This window comes from Schistocerca cancellata, chromosome 8 (genome assembly GCF_023864275.1).
Source record: "Schistocerca cancellata isolate TAMUIC-IGC-003103 chromosome 8, iqSchCanc2.1, whole genome shotgun sequence".
Taxonomy (NCBI): domain Eukaryota; kingdom Metazoa; phylum Arthropoda; class Insecta; order Orthoptera; family Acrididae; genus Schistocerca; species Schistocerca cancellata.
Genome location: NC_064633.1, coordinates 81,598,379 through 81,617,902, shown reverse-complemented (window position 1 = coordinate 81,617,902; position 19,524 = coordinate 81,598,379). Strand labels below are relative to the sequence as shown.

The following is a 19,524-nucleotide window of genomic DNA, read 5'->3' as shown; positions in this document are numbered from 1 at the left end:
TCCGTGTGGAACTTCCGCCTGGGTTGCCCGATCAACATCTGCACCCATCTGTGGAGAGTCTTCCACCTGAGGACTCTGGTGACCAGCCGCGAGTTTCCCATCCCCTTGAAGTGTCTTCTCCGCTAAGCGCAGTTTCCGGCAACGAACAGTCTGCCACGGGTGCTACTCCTACCGCTGCGAAACCCGACAACAACGAACACGTTGAGGACGTCCGTCCTCAGAAGAAAGGACGAAAAAAGAAATCGTTTCTTAAGCAGAGTGAAGAGGAAACTCGTACTCTTGAACAGAAACTGCAGCGTACTATTAAGCAGTTCCGGACGGATGAATGTGCGAGAATCGTCACAGACGATGGGGTACAGGTCGTGCAGCGTTCAGAGGAGGCCGATATGGGGACGCATGTCGCCAGTTCTGGGCCCGATGCATTTATGGATACCACTCCCTGGCCGGGGTCGAGCAGGCAGCCTTCCTGGGCTGACGATACGCATTAACATGGCATCACCCCTTCTTATGCTGCATTACAAAATTGCAACTGCTAATATAACTCGAATAACATCTGATGTAAAATTAAAATGTTTGACTGACTATGTGTACGCCGCCGATATAGATATCGTTTTCCTACAAGAAGTCGTCACACCCAAGGTCGGGAATGTCACAGGCTATGAGGCCATCATCAATATCGGCGATGAGGCAGGGACTGCAATTTTGTACAAAGCGGGCATCACTTGCAGACCTCGAGCGATTTTAGAAACGGGTAGAGGGATTGTCGTACAATTCGAATATTCGCTTTTGATCAACGTCTATGCCCCGACTGGATCTACAGGCCGAAGGGATAGGAGTGTTTTTTATCGCGATGAAATTGTGCCATTATTATCCTGTGGTTGTTCGAAGATTTTATTGGGCGGCGATTTTAATTGTGTTGTACGCAGAGAAGACCAGTGTCCGAATTTTAATTTTTGTTTGGAGTTGCGAGATTTAATTGAAGGGCTGGACTTACAAGATACCTGGTGCTCACTTCGCCCGCAGGTCACCGGATATACTTATGTTACCGCTGCCTCCGCTAGTCGTCTGGATAGGTTTTATGTATCTAAAGACATTTTAAGCGCTGCCAGGGATTGTGAAATATGGCCTGTTAATTTTAGCGACCACTGTGCGTATCACATAACGCTTAGGCATGTCTCGCAGAAAACCTTTTTGGGTCGAGGCGTATGGCAACTGAACGTCGTCCTGTTGGACGACGGCTACCTGAAAGAGGATCTTATTGCAACGTGGCAATGGTGCCTCCAGCGCCGACAAAGATATAGGGAGCGTGTTCACTGGTGGACGGGGCTAGTGAAACCGCACATAAAGAAATGTATTTGTCAGTTTGCCAGGGCCAAGGCGTACTGGAAGAAACAGACGTAGGAGTTTTATTTTACCGCTCTCCGCCAGTTGTATAACGATTCCTCTGCACTGCCTGGCAATCTCCTTGGCATTAAACGTACCAAAGCCAAAATCACCGCCTTGGTTCGTGAGTCTCTGGCAGGAGCCCAAGTCAGGGCACGCGCTTTCGATGACACCTTTAACGAGTCAGCGTCCTTGTACCACGTCATACGGGAAGCTAAAACAGGCAGACAAAAAATAATTACTCAACTGACAGATGACGACGGTCGTGTTTATGATGAGCAAGGCGAGCTTAAGACCTTTATTCGGAATCATTTCCGGCAACTTTACTCACTGCCTGACACAGATGTAGAGGCGGGAGAGGATTTTTTGTCTAACATTACGGCATCGGTGTATCCGGACGACCACGCACAGCTCCTGGCAAACATAACTAACTTCGAAGTGAAGTCAATCATTACGTCTGCAGCGAAAGGAAAAGCTGCAGGATCAGACGGTTTGCCGGTTGAATTTTATCTTCGGTATTGGGATGTTTTCGGCGACGAACTGATTCTCATGATAATGAATTGTTAACGAATACTGCTTTTCCATCGCAGTTCACTGAGGGCATGATAGTCTTAGTCTCCAAACCGTCACAAGGGACTTCACTTAATAACTTCCGACCAATCACCCTACTCAATGCAGATTTCAAAATCTTTACTAGGATTCTGAATGCCAGACTTAAGCCAGTCCTTAGTAAAGTGCTTGGTTCATACCACATGAACGTGGTTACTGGTCGATCAATGATAGACGCCCTGTGCGAATACCGAGATATTGCATATTTGACTTGGACTTGCAAGACCACGTTGGCAATTGTCTTTCTTGACTTCGACAAGGCATTTGATAGGACTAACCACGGATTTCTGTTCAGAACGCTGGAAAAACTGGGTTTCAACCAGCACTTCGTACAGATAATAAGGAACTGTATCTGCAATACGTCTTCCCGCGTGAAATTCAACGGCCAGTTAATAGCCCCTGTGCCCATTCAACAAGGTTTGCGACAAGCGTGCCCGCTTTCTACGACTCTTTTCGCCATTGCTATAGAACCGCTACTGAAGACGTTTTGCGTCACCTTACCAGGTCTTCAAACGCTGAATACAAAGACCGTCTGTCATGCCTATGCGGACGATATCAGCGTCATTATCAACAACGATGACGAGTTCGATACCGTGCGACGGCTTGTACACCGGTATGCCAGCGCCTGCGGTGCACGCCTTAACGAACGGAAATCCAAAGTCTTGCATTTAGGTCCGCAGGCTCGCTTCACGAACACCGTTTGGTTAGAGGCAACCAACCAGCTCAAGCACCTTGGTTTGATTCTCACTCCGAATCCACGGGAAATGGTGAGAGTGAATTGGGAACAGAAGCTCAACGTCCTTCGAGCTTTGATTCGAGAGCACAATATGCGGTCTTTAGACAGGATTCAGAAAGCACATTTCGTCAATTATTATGTTCTCAGCAAGATTTACCATGTTGCCGCTGTTCTCCCTATTCCTACTGATATTGCAAACAGAATTTTAGCCCTTGCAGGCTGGTACATTTGGCGAGGTAATATTTTTAAAGTCGCTTTCAAGGCTACCGCTTTACCTCGGTCTAAAGGTGGTCTAGCCCTTAAAGATGCTGAATTACAGTGCTTAGCGATTTTTCTAGCTCGAACATCAAGGATCTTACGATGTAGTCAGACAGGTCTTACAGCACGTCTATTCCAGCAGTTACGACAACCGGATATGACGCCACCGATAAATGTTGGACCTATCCATCCCGAGCTCGTTCATATTCGCCGATATTACGTGGAGTCCAGCTATGTGCATCAACACCTGCAACCATTCACTGCTGCGGCTGCCTACAGTGTATTTACGAATCGGCGACAGAATAACTCTATAGAAATGAAGTATCCTGGCAAGAACTGGCGACAAATTTGGATGCATATCAGCACTCCTCTTCTTCGTTCCCGAGTTCGTTCCGTGTGGTATGATGTTGTGAACGAGGTGATGCCCACGGGGGAGAAATTTTGTAAGATCCAGTTACGGCCTACACCGACTTGCGACACATGTGGCCATGTGGAAACATTGCAACACATACTATACTGCAGAGATCAGACGCAAATCTGGAATTGGACGAGAATGAAACTGGCTCTTATTAACAGAACGACGCCATCCGCAATACAACTGCAAGATATATTCCACCCGGACTGGCAATTATTTCCGAAATCTAAAAATAATAGCTATACCTGGTTAATTGGACAGTACCTATATTATATGCTGACGGCTAAAACGCCTACACTTTCTGATTTTCACATGTATCATATTGCCGAATATTACGCGATCAAACGACTACGTAAGTATAAAGAAAAATTTCAGAATTCTCTCACCGTTGCTTTGAATGATGGGAAGTTTAAGTGTGCGAACCAATGGGTACGATCATTGCCTTTTTATTTCTTTCTTCTATTATCGGGGTATCTATTTGTCAGTTCTCAGGACTCCATTGCTTCCTAGGTGGTACAATGTGTGCACCTAAGGTCAAAAAGAAGCAGCAAGCAACAGGATGCCAAACATGTGGAGCCAGTATTTATTTCTGGTTTTTCTTTTACATTACCCAGAAGACAAGTATAGTTTAATTTGACGAAGTTTAACACAGACGAGGCAGTATTTCTTTCTAGATACCCATCTTTCCTCTATATGGAACTTTATTTTCAATTTATTATTTACGATGCTGAAAGAGATACCTCTGATCTTGTTGTTTTTGTCTCCACCAACTCAAGGAACACACAATAGTACCCAGTTACTTTAGTCATTAACTGCAAGGAAACAGCACGGCGGCAATCTCGGCGAACATACTCTCAATCCTAAGAGAAGACAACTTTGAATCATGCCTTCAGGAAACTGAAACATCGACGAATGCAGACGACACGGAAACATTCATAAAAAAAAAAATCAATAAAAAAAACTTACACTAATAAAGCGATGAAGCTAGCAAAAAAAAAATGGATAAGGCGTCGGACTTCGGATCCGAAGATTGCAGGTTCGAATCCTGTCACGGTCGAGTTTTTCCTGTTCTGCAAAAGATGCATGCTGTTTTACTGTGTTGTTTGAGTACTGCAAACCTAGTTGAAAGTAGCTGCTGTCCGCTTCCTGGCTGCAAAAACGGCGTCTACCTGAAGCACAAGCAAGACAAGGGTGATCTGTAGCGAAGTTTTCGGCACAGTGCCGTTCAGGAGAGTTTTTGTTGGAACTACTGCATCTGATTCAGGACCCAAGGGCGACGCCACAGGCGTCTGCGCACAGTCGAGCATGTGTGTTGAATAATGGTGCTGATAGCCACGTATCATTTCAAGCAGATTTGATGCCTTTCGGAGACAATTTTTCATTGAATAGGATTGTAGCTGATTTGTGGCAGCAGGAAATAAGCTGTAGTCAAAAGAATCTTCAATAGATGGTCGGAGGTCAAATCAGTATTGTATGGCTCGTAGGGCGTTGTGTACAGCCCGGCTAGCTCAGTCGGTAGAGCATGAGACTCTTAATCTCTGGGTCGAGGGTTCGAGCCCCACGCTGGGCATCTCAAAATTTTGTGCCTACGCGAATCCAACATGCGCCCCTCTCGTGAGCCTTGCGTGATGAACGTAACGGGTTAGGACGATACCTAGCTTCGGATGAATATAAGAGGAACGGTATTTGAAGCTGAAAGTAACTCTGAAATGAAATAAATGTGTTGTTTTGGAATTTTAGGTGTACATCGATATCGTGTGAGATGTGTAGGAAAGCAGCAGCTGTGCTAACTAAATGCAAATAATGGTCGCTCAATGGGTGCGTTTCGAGCTGAAGGGCTCCGATTCACTAGTCTGTAAGAACAAAGTAGCCGAAAAGTGCGTTAGGAGGCGCCTCCTTAGCTCAGTGGCAGAGCGCTGGTCTAGTAAACCAGAGGTCGTGAGTTCGATCCTCACAGGAGGCAAATGAATTTTGTAACAGCCCCTCCCACCGTGGCCCTTTCGAAAAAAGCGGTCAAGGATAAAAAAAATTATGAATGGGTGCGGTATTTAAGAAATGCTCTCGCAAATGAATAGTGTGAATGGTGCTATTAAAGTGGGCACCAGAAACTGCTGCTTTAGGCAGTCTCCGGAGAATGCCGACGTGAAATACTTAGTTCTTGTGATGTATTTTCTAGCCCTGATAAAGACCCTCGCGATTGTCGTCGTCGTCGTCGTCGCTTTGGTAATAGCGACAACTCGCCATTGTATCACATAGGGTGAGGTACCTTCCGCAAGCGACTGAGATGGCACTAAGCGATTGAAGCTGATTTGAAACCTCTTGTTTGATCAGCGTCATAAGGGCTTGAATGTAACTTGCGATGGGACACAGCAAGAAGTAGCGTCGTACTTTTAGTACTGAAATGGAGAAATGCGTCAAAGATGGGAAATTCATTCTGCCAAGTGTACAAATGGCGAAAATGAGGTGTGTGTGGGGAAGTATATTGCGCCAGTGACCGTGTGGCCTAATGGAATAGTTCCGCTTGAGACGCGACAGCGATCGGACGTGCTGTGTATTCGATCCGCCGTTTCCCTCGGGTTGTGACTATTTACTTTCTGTGTGTGTCGTTCCTTTGTCTTCTTTTCTTCGTCGTTTCGTCGCCTTAGTGTTTGTTTTGTGTCTTGTGTTGTATTGCGGCTTTTGCCGCATTAATTAAGTGTTATGGCTTCCCGGTTGTTTCCGCGGAAGTGTACTCTGAGTTTTCAGTTTAACAAGGCCACCAGGAATGTTCAACCAACTTCGTTGGAAATTCACGAATGGATTGTGGATACGATTGGCATTACATCGGACCAGGTACATACGGCCTATTTTGATACAGAACTTTACTGCTTTTTTGTGAAATTGTTGAACCCGGGTTTGCTAGATAAGATTTTACTTAAACATGGTGAGCAAGTGTCGTTTCGTGATAGAGATGGTTCTGTTAGCAGTGTTACTGTTTCAAATGCGGAAATTACGTATACCACAGTTCGGGTGTATAATTTACCCCCTGAAGTTGAAAATAGTTATCTCAAGGAAGCTTTGCTTGGTTATGGTACCGTTCGGTCAATTCGAAATGAACGTTGGTCTGCACAACATAAGCTGCAATGTTATAATGGTGTCAGATCGGTTGAAATACATATTAAGACGAATATACCGTCCCACCTGGTTGTATGTGGTTATCGTGTTCATCTTACTTATGAGGGGCAAGTTGGTACGTGTTTTCTATGTAATGAAAATGGTCATGTTCGTGCTAATTGCCCTAAGCGGGTGTTTGTGCTTAAAAATGGGCTAGCACAACGCCGCAAATTAACGGTTGCCGATCTTGTGCCAGCAGCTTCCTCCACTGTTTCCTGTCAGCCTCCTGCAGTAGATTCTTCACAACGGGTGACACCCTCCTCTGATGCAGGTTTTCCCCCGTTACCCACTCGCCAAGATGTATCGGCTGCTCCTACACCGATCCCGTCTGTTTCCAATAACAAACGTTGTCGTGCTCGTGATACCGGTAGCACTGATGACGAAGCTGCTGTTTCGCAACCGGTTTGCGAATCTGACGAGAGAATTCCGGAATCTCCCATGCCTGTTTCGGATTCTGTTTCGGATTCTGTTCCCGCTGTGTCTCCTGCTTTGCCTGATGACGTCAAACTTGCTGCCCCGCCGTCGGCGCAAGAGCCACAACATTCGGTCGAGGTGGTGTTGACATCCCCCCCGACACAGGCATCACAACATGTTGACGACACTTCGGTGCAGCCAGCTGTTTGTCGGCAAATCGCTCCTAGAACTGCGCGCTCCGCTTCAGCGGATTCCAAACCTATCTCTCCACCTCCTACACTTCCAATACCTACACCTTCTGATGCCGGTGCCGATGTTCCTGATGCAGTTTTCCCCTTGCTGGCTCCTTCTTCTGATTCCTCTCGCCCTGCTAATCCTTCGGATGCCTTGGTTGACGTGCCTGATCTCGAACCCCCCACTCCACCTGCTCTTGAATCTGGTGTGCATCAGACACGTCGTCGGGTGAAAGTGCCCCCCAATCTGCACGCGGTGCGGAAAAAACACAAGCATGCAAAGGATGACTCTGATTCCGTTGATTCCGGGCAATCACCCTCTGCCATGTCTGATGTTGATGATATGGATGTAGCTGCGTCTAGTGTGATGTAATTAGGGTTCGTTTTCCCTTTTTGGTAGATGTTGCAGGCGTACACGTTTATTACCTTAAATATAAATAGCATTCAATCTGCTCTGAAGTTAGCGTCTCTGCAGCAGTTTATTTATGACTCTGCAGCTGATGTTGCTTTCCTGCAGGAAGTCTCCGTTGCACACCTGTTTGTTCCTGGCTTTCGCACTATTATAAATTTTGCGCCTGAGTTTTCCACCGGTACTGCCTTACTAATTCGTGACGGTATCCCCGTTACCGAAATTGAGCTTTTAGACTCGGGAAGGGGTATTGGTTGTCGGTTATTTGACACAACCTTGGTTAATATTTACGCCCCCTCTGGTTCCAGCAAACGGCAGGAAAGGTCTCGTTTTTATAAAGAGGATCTGATTTATCTTTTACGCAAAAATCCTGCGAATTTGATATTGGGGGGTGATTTTAATTGTGTATTACAAGCTAAAGATCAATCCCCTCATTTTAATTATTGTTTCGAGCTACATTCTCTTGTCCGTCAACTACGACTACGCGATGCGTGGGAGGTTAAACACCCCACTTTAGTTAAATTTACATTTTTTACTGCCACCTCAAGTAGTCGACTTGACCGATTGTATATTTCTGATCCCCTTAGTGTTTCTGTTTTAAATGTAGATGTTATTCCAGCCAGTTTTACGGATCATTGTGCCCTTGCGGTTATAATTAATTTGGAGCGTCAGCCTCTTAAACTTTATAGACCGCTGTGGAAATTAAATGTTTCCTTGCTCGATGAATCTGACATCGAACCTCTAATACAGACGGCGTGGGACATGTGTTTACGTTCTCTGCGATACTATCCGTCTAAGCTTCACTGATGGATCCACTGTGCGAAGCCAAAACTACGTCGTACTTTAATGTCCTACAGTTATAATAGAGCGCGAGATCTGAAACTGACTTTTGAGTATTATTATTCGGTGCTTCGCGAACTTTATGATCCTTCTCGAATGACATGTGCCCACCTTTCTGAGATTCGGAAAATTAAAGCCAAGCTCCTTAGTATTAAACGACTTCAGATGGAAGGATTGAAGATTAGATCTAAACCACCGTCCACCTTAGCACAGGAAATGACTTCTATGTACCATCTGTTTCGTCACCAAAAGAACCGTCGACGTGTCTTGATTGACGGCCTTATGGCAGCTGATGGTCGCCGGCTTACCTTACAGAATCAAATAACCCATGAACTTACCTGCTACTATGAGACCTTATATGCTGTGGCTGATTCTGATCCGGTTGATGATGACGACATTTTAACTGCAATCCCATCAGTTTTAACAGAGGCCCATAATACGGAATTTTTAGCTCCTTTTACTGCAGACGAAATTTCAGCTTTCATTGCTTGTTCACCATCTCACAAATCTCCTGGTCCGGATGGCCTTCCTAAGGAGTTTTTTGTTCGCTTTTGGACTATTATAGGGCCTGTTTTTACGGATATAGTAAATGAAATTTTGAATGGTGGCACAATTCCAGCCGATTTCAAGGGAGGTACGGTTGTCCTGATACCAAAATCTGCTGGTTTGAAGACAGCTAGTGACTTTCGTCCTTTAACCCTTTTAAATTTTGATTATAAGACGGCTGCTAGGGCTGTTAATGCACGTCTATCCCTCTTACTTACACCTGTGATAACTCCTTGCCAAAGCTGCTTTCCGGGGCGCTCCATCTTGACGCCTCTGGCGGGGTATCGTGATATTGTGTCGATTGTCGCTGTCACCAATATTTCCTGTGCGCTTTTATTTGTTGATTTTAGTAAGGCTTTTGATCGTGTGTCCCATTCGTTTTTGGAGCTTCTGCTGCGCCGACTCGGTTTTAATGAAAAGGCGCTGCTGGTACTTAAGAATATGACGACTGGCATTTCTGCTAAGATTGACATTAATGGCCAGCTGACGAAGGTCATTGATATTAAACGTGGCGTCCCGCAAGGTAGCCCTTTATCCATGACCCTTTATGCTCTCTCCCTTCAACCACTCCTCACACGTCTCAACTCGACACTTCGTGGTCTTACGATCTCTGGGGTTACCCAGACAGCAACAGCTTATGCTGATGATTTGGTTGTTTTGCTTCGTTCCGCCGCCGAAGTGCCGCCGTTGAAAATGGAACTAGATAAATTTGCTGCGGCCTCAGGTTCTCGTCTCAACCCCCGTAAAAGCAAACTCCTGAATTTGCGGGGCTTTGAACATGTGGTTGTTCCGTGGGTTACGGCTGTTGAACACCATACACATTTAGGTATCTATCTTGAACGGTGTCCTCTTCGTATGGCTGCAAAAAATTGGCAAGTGGCCATTTCCAAGCTTCAAGCTGTTTTATTCGAACACTCCTGGCGTTCGATACCGCTACTGCAAAAAAAGCGTGTACTAGACACTTATGTTTTATGTAAAGTATATTACGTTGCTCAGTTGTTTCCGCTTCCCCGAATGCAGGGTGCAAAAATGGTCCAGCTTATTAACAGATATATTTGGCGGGGGCACATTTTTAAATTACGTTGTGTTGTTCTTACGAAACCGCGTCTTGAGGGCGGCTTGTCGTTCACCGATGTCCGCGTCAAGGTTGCGGCCCTCTACGTTAAGCGCACCCTCCATCTTTTATTTTCAGAGTCCCCGACTGTTACTTCGCGATTATTCCATGTCGTTCGTCCTGCGAACTTGTCACCTCCTATTAACGTAGGACCTCTAAATGCGAAGCTACGGCATGTTCGGGACTTCTACATTGAGATTAGTTATCTGGATCTCCACTTACACCGTCGTCCTGTTTTTACTACGCGAACACTGCTTGACAAATGGCACAGGTCTTCTTCTTCCAACCCGATTGTTTTGCAATACCCCCGTTTTCATTGGCGTAACATATGGACGAATATTAGCTTACCCATTCATTCAGCACCTGTTGCCTCCCTATGGTATAAGGTAGTTAATCAGCTGATTCCTACGAACGAACGACTTCATCGTATAGGTTTATGTGTCTCTCCGCTTTGTCAAACGTGTGGTTGTGTTGATACACTCCAACACCGATTTACCTGCGCTGACCGTCTTCGCATGTGGTACTGGCTGCGCCGACAATTGGCGTTACTCACCAGGAGCTCGGATTCGGCATTTACAACTGATATTCTCTGCTGGCCGGACACGGTTTTTTATCCCCGGACAAAGAACAACACCATTATGTGGCTTCTTGGCCGTTACATTTTTGCAGTGGTTGATGGTGATGGTATTTCCGATTTTATTTCGTTTATTGGTTACATGCTTCATGAGTACTGGACGCAACAATCTTTCCCACATCTTAAGAGGGACTTTGGGAATATGCTTAGTATTGTTTTCGAAAAGCAGGGGATTGGTTGAGTTTCCATTTCTATTGATCGCTCCTGCGCCAGATTCATTAATGGCACCGGTATAGGGGCATACTGCTCTCACTTCATGATAGGGAAGACATTCTCGCTAGCTCTTAGTTATTTTGCCTTCCTGCCAAGCTTTTACCTGTTTGGATAAACAACGCCTCGTAAGCCCCGTGTCCACATATAAGTCTCATAAGACTCCGAACCAAGGACAGTTACTACGTGTTGGTGACACTGTGCCTCAGTGCAGAGAGGGGGAGACGTCATGGCCAGGCCTCGGGATTCGACCCCTGCCCAACGCGCCTCCACCGAGCTGCCCTGGGTCACAACAATAGAATTTAAAAAAAAAAGTGGTTACAAACAGAAAATGGAAAAAAAAGATGGTAGCAAGAAAAAAAAATAACAACAAGAATAAAAAAAAGTGGCTAAGGCGTTGGACTGCTAATCCAATGTTCTCTGCACGCGAAAAAAAAAAAAAGTTGGTAGAGCGGTGGACTGTAGTGGAGGATTTACAGTCATCCATAGGTCGCTGGTTCAAATCCGGCCCAGAGGAAAAAAAAAAAAAAAGTGGCAGAAAAAAAATGGATAAGGCGTCGGACTTCGGATCCGAAGATTGCAGGTTCGAATCCTGTCACGGTCGAGTTTTTCCTGTTCTGCAAAAATTGCATGCTGTTTTACTATGTTGTTTGAGTACTCTAAAACTAGTTGGAAGTTGCTGCTGTCCGCTTCCTGGCTGCAAAACCGGCGTCTACCAGAAGCACAAGCAAGACAAGGGTGATCTGTAGCGAAGTTTTCGGCACAGTGCCGTTCAGGAGAGTTTTTGTTGGAACCACTGCATCTGATTCAGGAGCCAACGGCTACGCCACAGGCGTCTGCGCACAGTCGAGCATGTGTGTTGAATAATGGTGCTGATAGCCACGTATCATTTCAAGCAGATTTGATGCCTTTCGGAGACAATTTTTCATTGAATAGGATTGTAGCTGATTTGTGGCAGCAGGAAATAAGCTGTAGTCAAAAGAATCTTCAATAGATGGTCGCAGGTCAAATCAGTATTGTATGGCTCGTAACGCGTTGCGTGCAGCCCGGCTAGCTCAGTCGGTGTGCGTGCCTTATCAACGGCATTAGATTTGTTAATGTATATGCCCCTTCCGGGAATCAGAATAGAACGGGACGAGCTCAGTTCTTTGCCAATGACTTATTATATCTTTTACGCCGCAGCCGGGAGGAAGTGGTTATCGGAGGCGATTTTAATTGTGTTTTGAAGCCAAAGGACCAATGGCCGAACTTTAATGGATGTGCCGCTCTCGGCGAAACAGTACGTCAATTAGAGCTGGAGGATACGTGGGAACTAACACACGGGGAACAACGGTGCTTCACATACCATACTGCACAAATGGCCAGCCGCCTCGACAGGATCTACGTGGGGAAAAACCTGCGTGAGCGGGTATCTTCCTCGGAAACATGGCCCCTGTATTTTTCCGACCATTTAGCTTACCATTGTATCATTCGTATGGCGCGCCAACAAACTTTCCGTGGTCGGACAGGATGGAAACTTAACGTCAGTATTCTCAGGGAACAGGAGTTACGAGACCGTCTACAAGAAGCCTGGGAACTTTGTTTACATCGACGACCAACATTCCCATCGGTAACGCAGTGGTGGTGCCGTTGTGCAAAACCTAGGCTTATTCGTTGTTTGAAGGCGTATAGTTCTGACAGGAGCCGGATGCAGAAAGTGACGTTTGAATTTTATTTTCGCTGTCTCCGTGACTTGTATTCTGAAGCACATGTCACGCAGGAAAAATTTCTTCAGATTAAACGGATCAAATCAAAGTTGACGCTCCTCAAACGCAGGCAAATGGAAGGCGTTAAAATCCGTTCGCGAGATAGCGCCGGCACTTCTGACGAACAACCATCCGCCTTCCACCTAGGGACATAGAAACGCCGCGCACGACAAAAATTGATTACCCGCTTACGAACTGAAGACGGTACCTTTGTGACGACCCAGGCTGAAATTAAGGAGTCTATAACGGACTACTACAGGCGACTATACAGGGCACAACCAGCCGATGATGCGGCAATCGCGGCGATACATGCATATCTTCCGACAACGCTCGATGAGGACGACAGGCAATTGTTGATCAGTGATGTCACCGCGGTGGAGATTCGGGAGGCGCTGAGCAGGGCTCAGGCCAACAAATCGCCCGGCATTGATGGTCTGCCGATTGAATTTTATAAGCAGTTCTGGGACCTCCTCGAACATTGTTTTGTTTGCATCTGCAATGAACTGCGCGCGGGCCAACAGTTACCAGATGGTTTCAATGACAGCCTGATCGTTCTGGTCCCAAAAGAATACCCCCATCAAGATATTGCCAAATTCCGCCCCATCTCCCTGTTGAACTCTGACTACAAGATTGTGGCCCGCGTCATAGCAGGTCGACTTAAACATGTCCTTGCAAAAATTATACATCACAGCCAGGCAGCAGCGGTCCCGGGCCGCACGATCTTTAAATGTCTTGCAGATTACAGGGAGCTCATTTCGTTTACTGCAATCACACGCCCGGAAGCAGCAATCTTGGCTTTAGATCAATGTCAGGCCTTTGATCGGATCCTGCATCGCTACCTCTTCCACACCATGAACCACTTAGGATTTGGTGACGGCTTTACTGCAATGGTCAGCAACATGTACACCTCGGCCACTTCTCAGATCATCGTCAATGGTCAATTCACCCGGCGGATTCCGATTCAGCGGTCAATCAGACAGGGCTGTCCCATGTCCATGTGTCTCTTCGTGATCGCAATTGAGCCACTTGTAAGGATGCTGAATTGTAACCTTCAAGGTTTAAACCTGTATTCCAGCACCCTCAAATGCATTGCGTACGCCGACGATGTGGGTGTCATTGTGCGTTCGGAACAAGACCTCACGGCCGTTAGGAATAGTATCACCGATTACGAGCGAGCATCCGGTTCTCAGCTAAACTATGGAAAGACTTGCCTCCTGCCTATAGGCAGTGGATTTCGAACAGACGCCTCTTTGCCGTACAGAAGATGTGCGACTCTCAAACTTCTTGGTATCAAGATGAGCAGTTGCCCCCTACGAACAACGGTAGACAATTGGAAACATCTTTTGGCTATGTCTCGGGGCTGCTTACAGCATCATAAAGGCAGAGAACAGGACTTATTGCAGAGAGTTCATTTCGTTAATACCATAATTCTCTCGAAAATTTGGTATGTCGGGCAAATACTTCCTGTGGTCGACAGTGTTGCGAGGAAAATTATGTCGGCAGTAGGTTGGTACATCTGGAGGGGTGACATCTTCAAGGTGGGCATCAATGTCATTACTCTCCCACCAGACAAAGGCGGCCTCGGCCTGACGGATGTTCAGACAAAATGTAAGGCAATCTTGATCCGGCGTACACTGCAGCTCTGCCAGGAATATCCTGACAGCGCGCTGAGTATGGCCATACGCACATTTCAGCCTCAGACTATGCACATCCCCATCAACCTTCGGGAAACGCACTTGAAAGCAAACCACATTAGGATGTTTCTTTTAGAAAGTAGTTATCTCCAAATGAAATCGAGTGTCCCGCTACGTGACCTTACCACTGCCCACCTCTACCGGCTACTGAACGACACAGGCAGGGTCAACCGCATGGAACTGAAGTATCCCTCTAAAGACTGGGCTCTAATCTGGAAGACTATACATAACAAAGTGCTAGATACCGGTATTCGATCACTGTGGTATAAAGTTGTTAATGACACTCTACCCACAGCCGAAAAACTTCATAAAATACATTTGTCAGCTACCGACAAATGTAGGGAGCGCGGATTTGTCGACACTTTGCAACACAGATGTGTTTGTGGTGAGAACAGTCTTATTTGGGAATGGTGTAGAATGACCATGGCTTTGATCTGCCGCACGGCACGACGGCACATCTCTCTTACGTCCGTGCTCCAACCCGACGACGCGTACTACCCCGCAACCAAGGCTAACACCTGGACGTGGTTGGCTGGACACACACTATGTTACTTACTTGGCGCCCAGGAGAGGCGTTCATACCGCGACTACAGATTATACCTCGCCACAAAGGCACAACTGCTAATGCAGGATGTCAAACATAGGCAAAAGTTTGCAAATTATATCTTAGCGCTCCAAATCACGACCCTGTAAACGAATTCAGTAAGGTTTCTTCCACGGCCACGTATACATACACCTTATCAATTATAAATAAAAAAACTAAATAAATAAATTACGAATAAAAAAAAAGCAAATATGTACAACGAAAACAATGAAACAACGAAAAAGAAGAAAAGGAACACAGTCGATATTCATGGTGTCTGCAGTAGTCACTGATTGGGAATGTTCATGCTTGGTGTTTTAACTGTCTTGTTTAACCTCGCCCTTCGTCTCCGTTAATTCAGCAGGAATTAGATTTACATTCTCCCAACATGGATGGTGAAGCTGACCATTCGTTTGGACGTGGTGTCCACTGGGTTTTTCGTTTATGTTTTATGTTTGCAAACTTACATAGAAGATGTATCTATTTCACTCAACTGCGAAGATTATTTGCTTCTTTACTTTTTGACGTCGACGAGGGAAGATGAAACAGGATTTATTTCTTCAATTTTTTCTTTCTTTCTTCTTCACATCATTCCACAGCAACATGGATTTCATAATTTCTCTTTTCCACATTCGTATGCAGTGCGCAGTTTTTGGCGGCTGCGTCGTTCGGAGCTAAGAGAAGGAGACTTGGGAAACCACACAGCAAAAATGGAATTTATCAGACTAGTCCAAGCCATCGCTTGGGGAAGCCAAAGGCATACAAACTTTCGAGACGACGAGCTTTGAATGACGTCAGCAACCTGCAACTCCGCATGCAGTACAATCAAATAAACAATATTAAAAGGAAAAAAAATTAAAAAAAAGAACACACAAAAAACAACAAAAAAACAAAAAAACGGAAGAAAAACGGAAATTTTTTTTTTGCAATATCACTTCAAACAAAAAGGATTCAAAGTAAAACAACCATACATTTCAAAATATCCACAGTGAAATAGCATCACAAGAGTATAGCATCGAAGCTAGCCGAAGAAGGCAAAAAAAAAGGTGAGCGATGGATGGGCTGTATGGGGAGATGGGAGGCCCAAAAATTAAAAAAAAAAAAGTCGGTAGAGCATGAGACTCTTAATCTCAGGGTCGTGGGTTCGAGCCCCACGCTGGGCGGCGGAAAATTTTGTGTCTACGCGGATCCAACATGCGCCCCTCTCGTGAGCCTTGCGTGATGAACGTAACGGGTTACGACGATGCCTAGCTTCGTATGAATATCAGAGGAACGGTATTTGAAGCTGAAAGTGACTCTGAAATGAAATAAATGTGTTGTTTTGCAATTTTAGTTGTACATCGATATAGTGTGAGATGTGTAGGAAAGCAGCAGCTGTGCTAACTAAATGCAAATAATAGTCGCTCATGCGGTGCGTTTCGAGCTGAAGGGCTCCGATTCACTAGTCTGTAAGAACAAAGTACTCGAAAAATGCGCTAGGAGGCGCCTCCTTAGCTCAGTGGCAGAGCGCTGGTCTAGTAAACCAGAGGTCGTGAGTTCGATCCTCACAGGAGGCAAATGAATTTTGTAACAGCCCCTCCCACCGTGGCCCTTTCGAAAAAAGCGGTCAAGGATAAAAAAAATTATGAATGGGTGCAGTATTTAAGAAATGCTCTCGCAAATGAATAGTGTGAATGGAGCTATTAAAGTGGGCACCAGAAACTGCTGCATTAGGCAGTCTCCGGAGAATGCCGACGTGAAATACTTAGTTCTTGTGATGTATTTTCTACCCCTGATAAAGACCCTCGCGATTGTCGTCGTCGGCGGCGGCGGCGGCGGCGCCGCCGCCGCCGCTTTGGTAATAGCGACAATTCGCCATTGTATCACATAGGGTGAGGTACCTTCTGCAAGCGACTGAGAAGGCACTAAACGATTGAAGCTGATTTGCCACCTCTTGTTTGATCAGCGTCATAAGGGCTTGAATGTAACTTGCGATGGGACACAGCAAGAAGTAGCGTCGTACTTTTAGTACTGAAATTTGAGATGGAGAACTGCGTCAAAGATGGGAAATTCATTCTGCCAAGTGTACAAATGGCGAAAACGAGGTGTGAGTGGGGAAGTATATTGCGCCAGTGACCGTGTGGCCTAATGGATAAGGCGTCGGACTTCGGATCCGAAGACTGCAGGTTCGAATTCTGTCACGGTCGAGTTTTTCCTGTTCTGCAAAAGATGCATGCTGTTTTACTGTGTTGTTTGAGTACTCTAAAACTAGTTGAAAGTAGCTGCTGTCCGCTTCCTGGCTGCAAAACCGGCGTCTACCTGAAGCACAAGCAACACAAGGGTGATCTGTAGCGAAATTTTCGGCACAGTGCCGTTCAGGAGAGTTTTTGTTGGAACTACTGCATCTGATTCAGGAGCCAAGGGCTACGCCACAGGCGTCTGCGCACAGTCGAGCATGTGTGTTGAATAATGGTGCTGATAGCCACGTATCATTTCATGCAGATTTGATGCCTTTCGGAGACAATTTTTCATTGTATAGGATTGTAGCTGATTGGTGGCAGCAGGAAATAAGCTGTAGTCAAAAGAATCTTCAATAGATGGTCGCAGGTCACATCAGTATTGTATGGCTCGTAACGCGTTGCGTGCAGCCCGGCTAGCTCAGTCGGTAGAGCATGAGACTCTTAATCTCAGGGTCGTGGGATCGACCCCCACGCTGGGCGGCGCAAAACTTTGTGTCTACGCGGATCCAACATGCGCCCCTCTCGTGAGCCTTGCGTAATGAACGTAACGGGTTACGACGATGCCTAGCTTCGGATGAATATCAGAGGAACGGTATTTGAAGCTGAAAGTAACTCTGAAATGAAATAAATTTGTTTTGGAATTTAATTTGTACATCGATATGGTGTGAGATGTGTAGGAAAGCAGCAGCTGTGCTAACGAAATGCAAATAATGGTCGCTCATGCGGTGCGTTTCGAGCTGAAGGGCTCCGATTCACTAGTCTGTAAGAACAAAGTACCCGAAAAGCGCGCTAGGAGGCGCCTCCTTAGCTCAGTGGCAGAGCGCTGGTCTAGTAAATCAGAGGTCGTGAGTTCGATCCTCACTGGAGGCAAATGAATTTTGTAACAGCCCCTCCCACCGTGGCCCTTTCGAAAAAAGCGGTCAAGGATAAAAAAAATTATGAATGGGTGCGGTATTTAAGAAATGCTCTCGCAAATGAATAGTGTGAATGGTGCTATTAAAGTGGGCACCAGACACTGCAGCTTTGGGCAGTCTCCGGTGAATTCCGACGTGAAATACTTAGTTCTTGTGATGTATTTTCTACCCCTGATAAAGACCCTCGCGATTATCATCGTCGTCGTCGTCGTCGTCGTCGGCGGCGGCGGCGGCGGCGCTTTGGTAATAGCGACAACTCGCCATTGTATCACTTAAGGTGAGGTACCTTCCGCAAGCGACTGAGATGGCACTAAGCGATTGAAGCTGATTTGCCACCTCTTGTTTGATCAGCGTCATAAGGGCTTGAATGTAACTTGCGATGGGACACAGCAAAAAGTAGCGTCGCACTTTTAGTACTAAAATTTGAGATGGAGAACTGGGTCAAAGATGGGAAATTCATTCCGCCAAGTGTACAAATGGTGAAAATGAGGTGTGTGTGGGGAAGCATATTGCGCCAGTGACCGTGTGGCCTAATGGATAAGGCGTCGGACTTCGGATCCGAAGATTGCAGGTTAGAATCCTGTCACGGTCGAGTTTTTCCTGTTCTGCAAAAGATGCATGCTGTTTTAGTGTGTTGTTTGAGTACTGCAAAACTAGTTGAAAGTAGCTGCTGTCCGCTTCGTGGCTGCAAAACCGGCGTCTACCTGAAGCACAAGCAACACAAGGGTGATCTGTAGCGAAATTTTCGGCACAGTGCCGTTCAGGAGAGTTTTTGTTGCAACTACTGCATCTGATTCAGGACCCAAGAGCTACGCCACAGGCGTCTGCGCACAGTCGAGCATGTGTGTTGAATAATGGTGCTGATAGCCACGTATCATTTCAAGCAGATTTGATGCCTTTCGGAGACAATTTTTCATTAAATAGGATTGTAGCTGATTTGTGGCAGCAGGAAATAAGCTGTAGTCAAAAGAATCTTCAATAGATGGTCGCAGGTCAAATCAGTATTGTATGGCTCGTAACCCTTGTGTACAGCCCGGCTAGCTCAGTCGGTAGAGCATGAGACTCTTAATCTCAGGGTCGTGGGTTCGAGCCCCACGCTGGGCGCCTCAAAATTTTGTGTCTACGCGGATCCAACATGCGCCCCTCTCGTGAGCCTTGCGTGATGAACGTAACGGGTTACGACGATGCCTAGCTTCGGATGAATGTCAGAGGAACGGTATTTGAAGCTGAAAGTAGCTCTGAAATGAAATAAATTTGTTTTGGAATTTAATTTGTACATCGATATGGTGTGAGATGTGTAGGAAAGCAGCAGCTGTGCTAACGAAATGCAAATAATGGTCGCTCATGCGGTGCGTTTCGAGCTGAAGGGCTCCGATTCACTAGTCTGTAAGAACAAAGTACCCGAAAAGCGCGCT

General features: G+C 46.0%; 1 protein-coding gene and 8 non-coding genes across 9 annotated transcripts; all 9 read left to right on the top strand.

Moving 5' to 3' along the window:
- Positions 1 to 4,898: 4,898 nt before the first annotated feature.
- Trnak-cuu (transfer RNA lysine (anticodon CUU)) lies at positions 4,899 to 4,971 on the top strand. Its single transcript has one exon. It is a non-coding gene; the product is annotated as a tRNA-Lys (tRNA).
- A 321-nt stretch (positions 4,972 to 5,292) lies between these two features.
- Trnat-agu (transfer RNA threonine (anticodon AGU)) lies at positions 5,293 to 5,364 on the top strand. The gene has a single exon. It is a non-coding gene; the product is annotated as a tRNA-Thr (tRNA).
- A 1,628-nt stretch (positions 5,365 to 6,992) lies between these two features.
- LOC126095375 (uncharacterized) lies at positions 6,993 to 7,574 on the top strand. Its single transcript, XM_049910180.1, has one exon. It carries the CDS (start codon positions 6,993 to 6,995, stop codon positions 7,572 to 7,574), a length of 582 nt encoding a protein of 193 aa, XP_049766137.1.
- An 8,886-nt stretch (positions 7,575 to 16,460) lies between these two features.
- Positions 16,461 to 16,532, top strand: Trnat-agu (transfer RNA threonine (anticodon AGU)). The gene has a single exon. It is a non-coding gene; the product is annotated as a tRNA-Thr (tRNA).
- A 557-nt stretch (positions 16,533 to 17,089) lies between these two features.
- On the top strand, positions 17,090 to 17,162 carry Trnar-ucg (transfer RNA arginine (anticodon UCG)). Its single transcript has one exon. It is a non-coding gene; the product is annotated as a tRNA-Arg (tRNA).
- A 440-nt stretch (positions 17,163 to 17,602) lies between these two features.
- On the top strand, positions 17,603 to 17,675 carry Trnak-cuu (transfer RNA lysine (anticodon CUU)). Its single transcript has one exon. It is a non-coding gene; the product is annotated as a tRNA-Lys (tRNA).
- Positions 17,676 to 17,993: 318 nt separating this feature from the next.
- Trnat-agu (transfer RNA threonine (anticodon AGU)) lies at positions 17,994 to 18,065 on the top strand. The gene has a single exon. It is a non-coding gene; the product is annotated as a tRNA-Thr (tRNA).
- Positions 18,066 to 18,628: 563 nt separating this feature from the next.
- Positions 18,629 to 18,701, top strand: Trnar-ucg (transfer RNA arginine (anticodon UCG)). Its single transcript has one exon. It is a non-coding gene; the product is annotated as a tRNA-Arg (tRNA).
- Positions 18,702 to 19,140: 439 nt separating this feature from the next.
- On the top strand, positions 19,141 to 19,213 carry Trnak-cuu (transfer RNA lysine (anticodon CUU)). Its single transcript has one exon. It is a non-coding gene; the product is annotated as a tRNA-Lys (tRNA).
- The last annotated feature ends 311 nt before the right edge of the window (positions 19,214 to 19,524 follow it).

Coding starts and splice junctions, on each gene's coding strand:
- LOC126095375 (XM_049910180.1), top strand. CDS start 6,993: ATGCCTGTTTCGGATTCTGTTTCGGATTCTGTTCCCGCTGTGTCTCCT.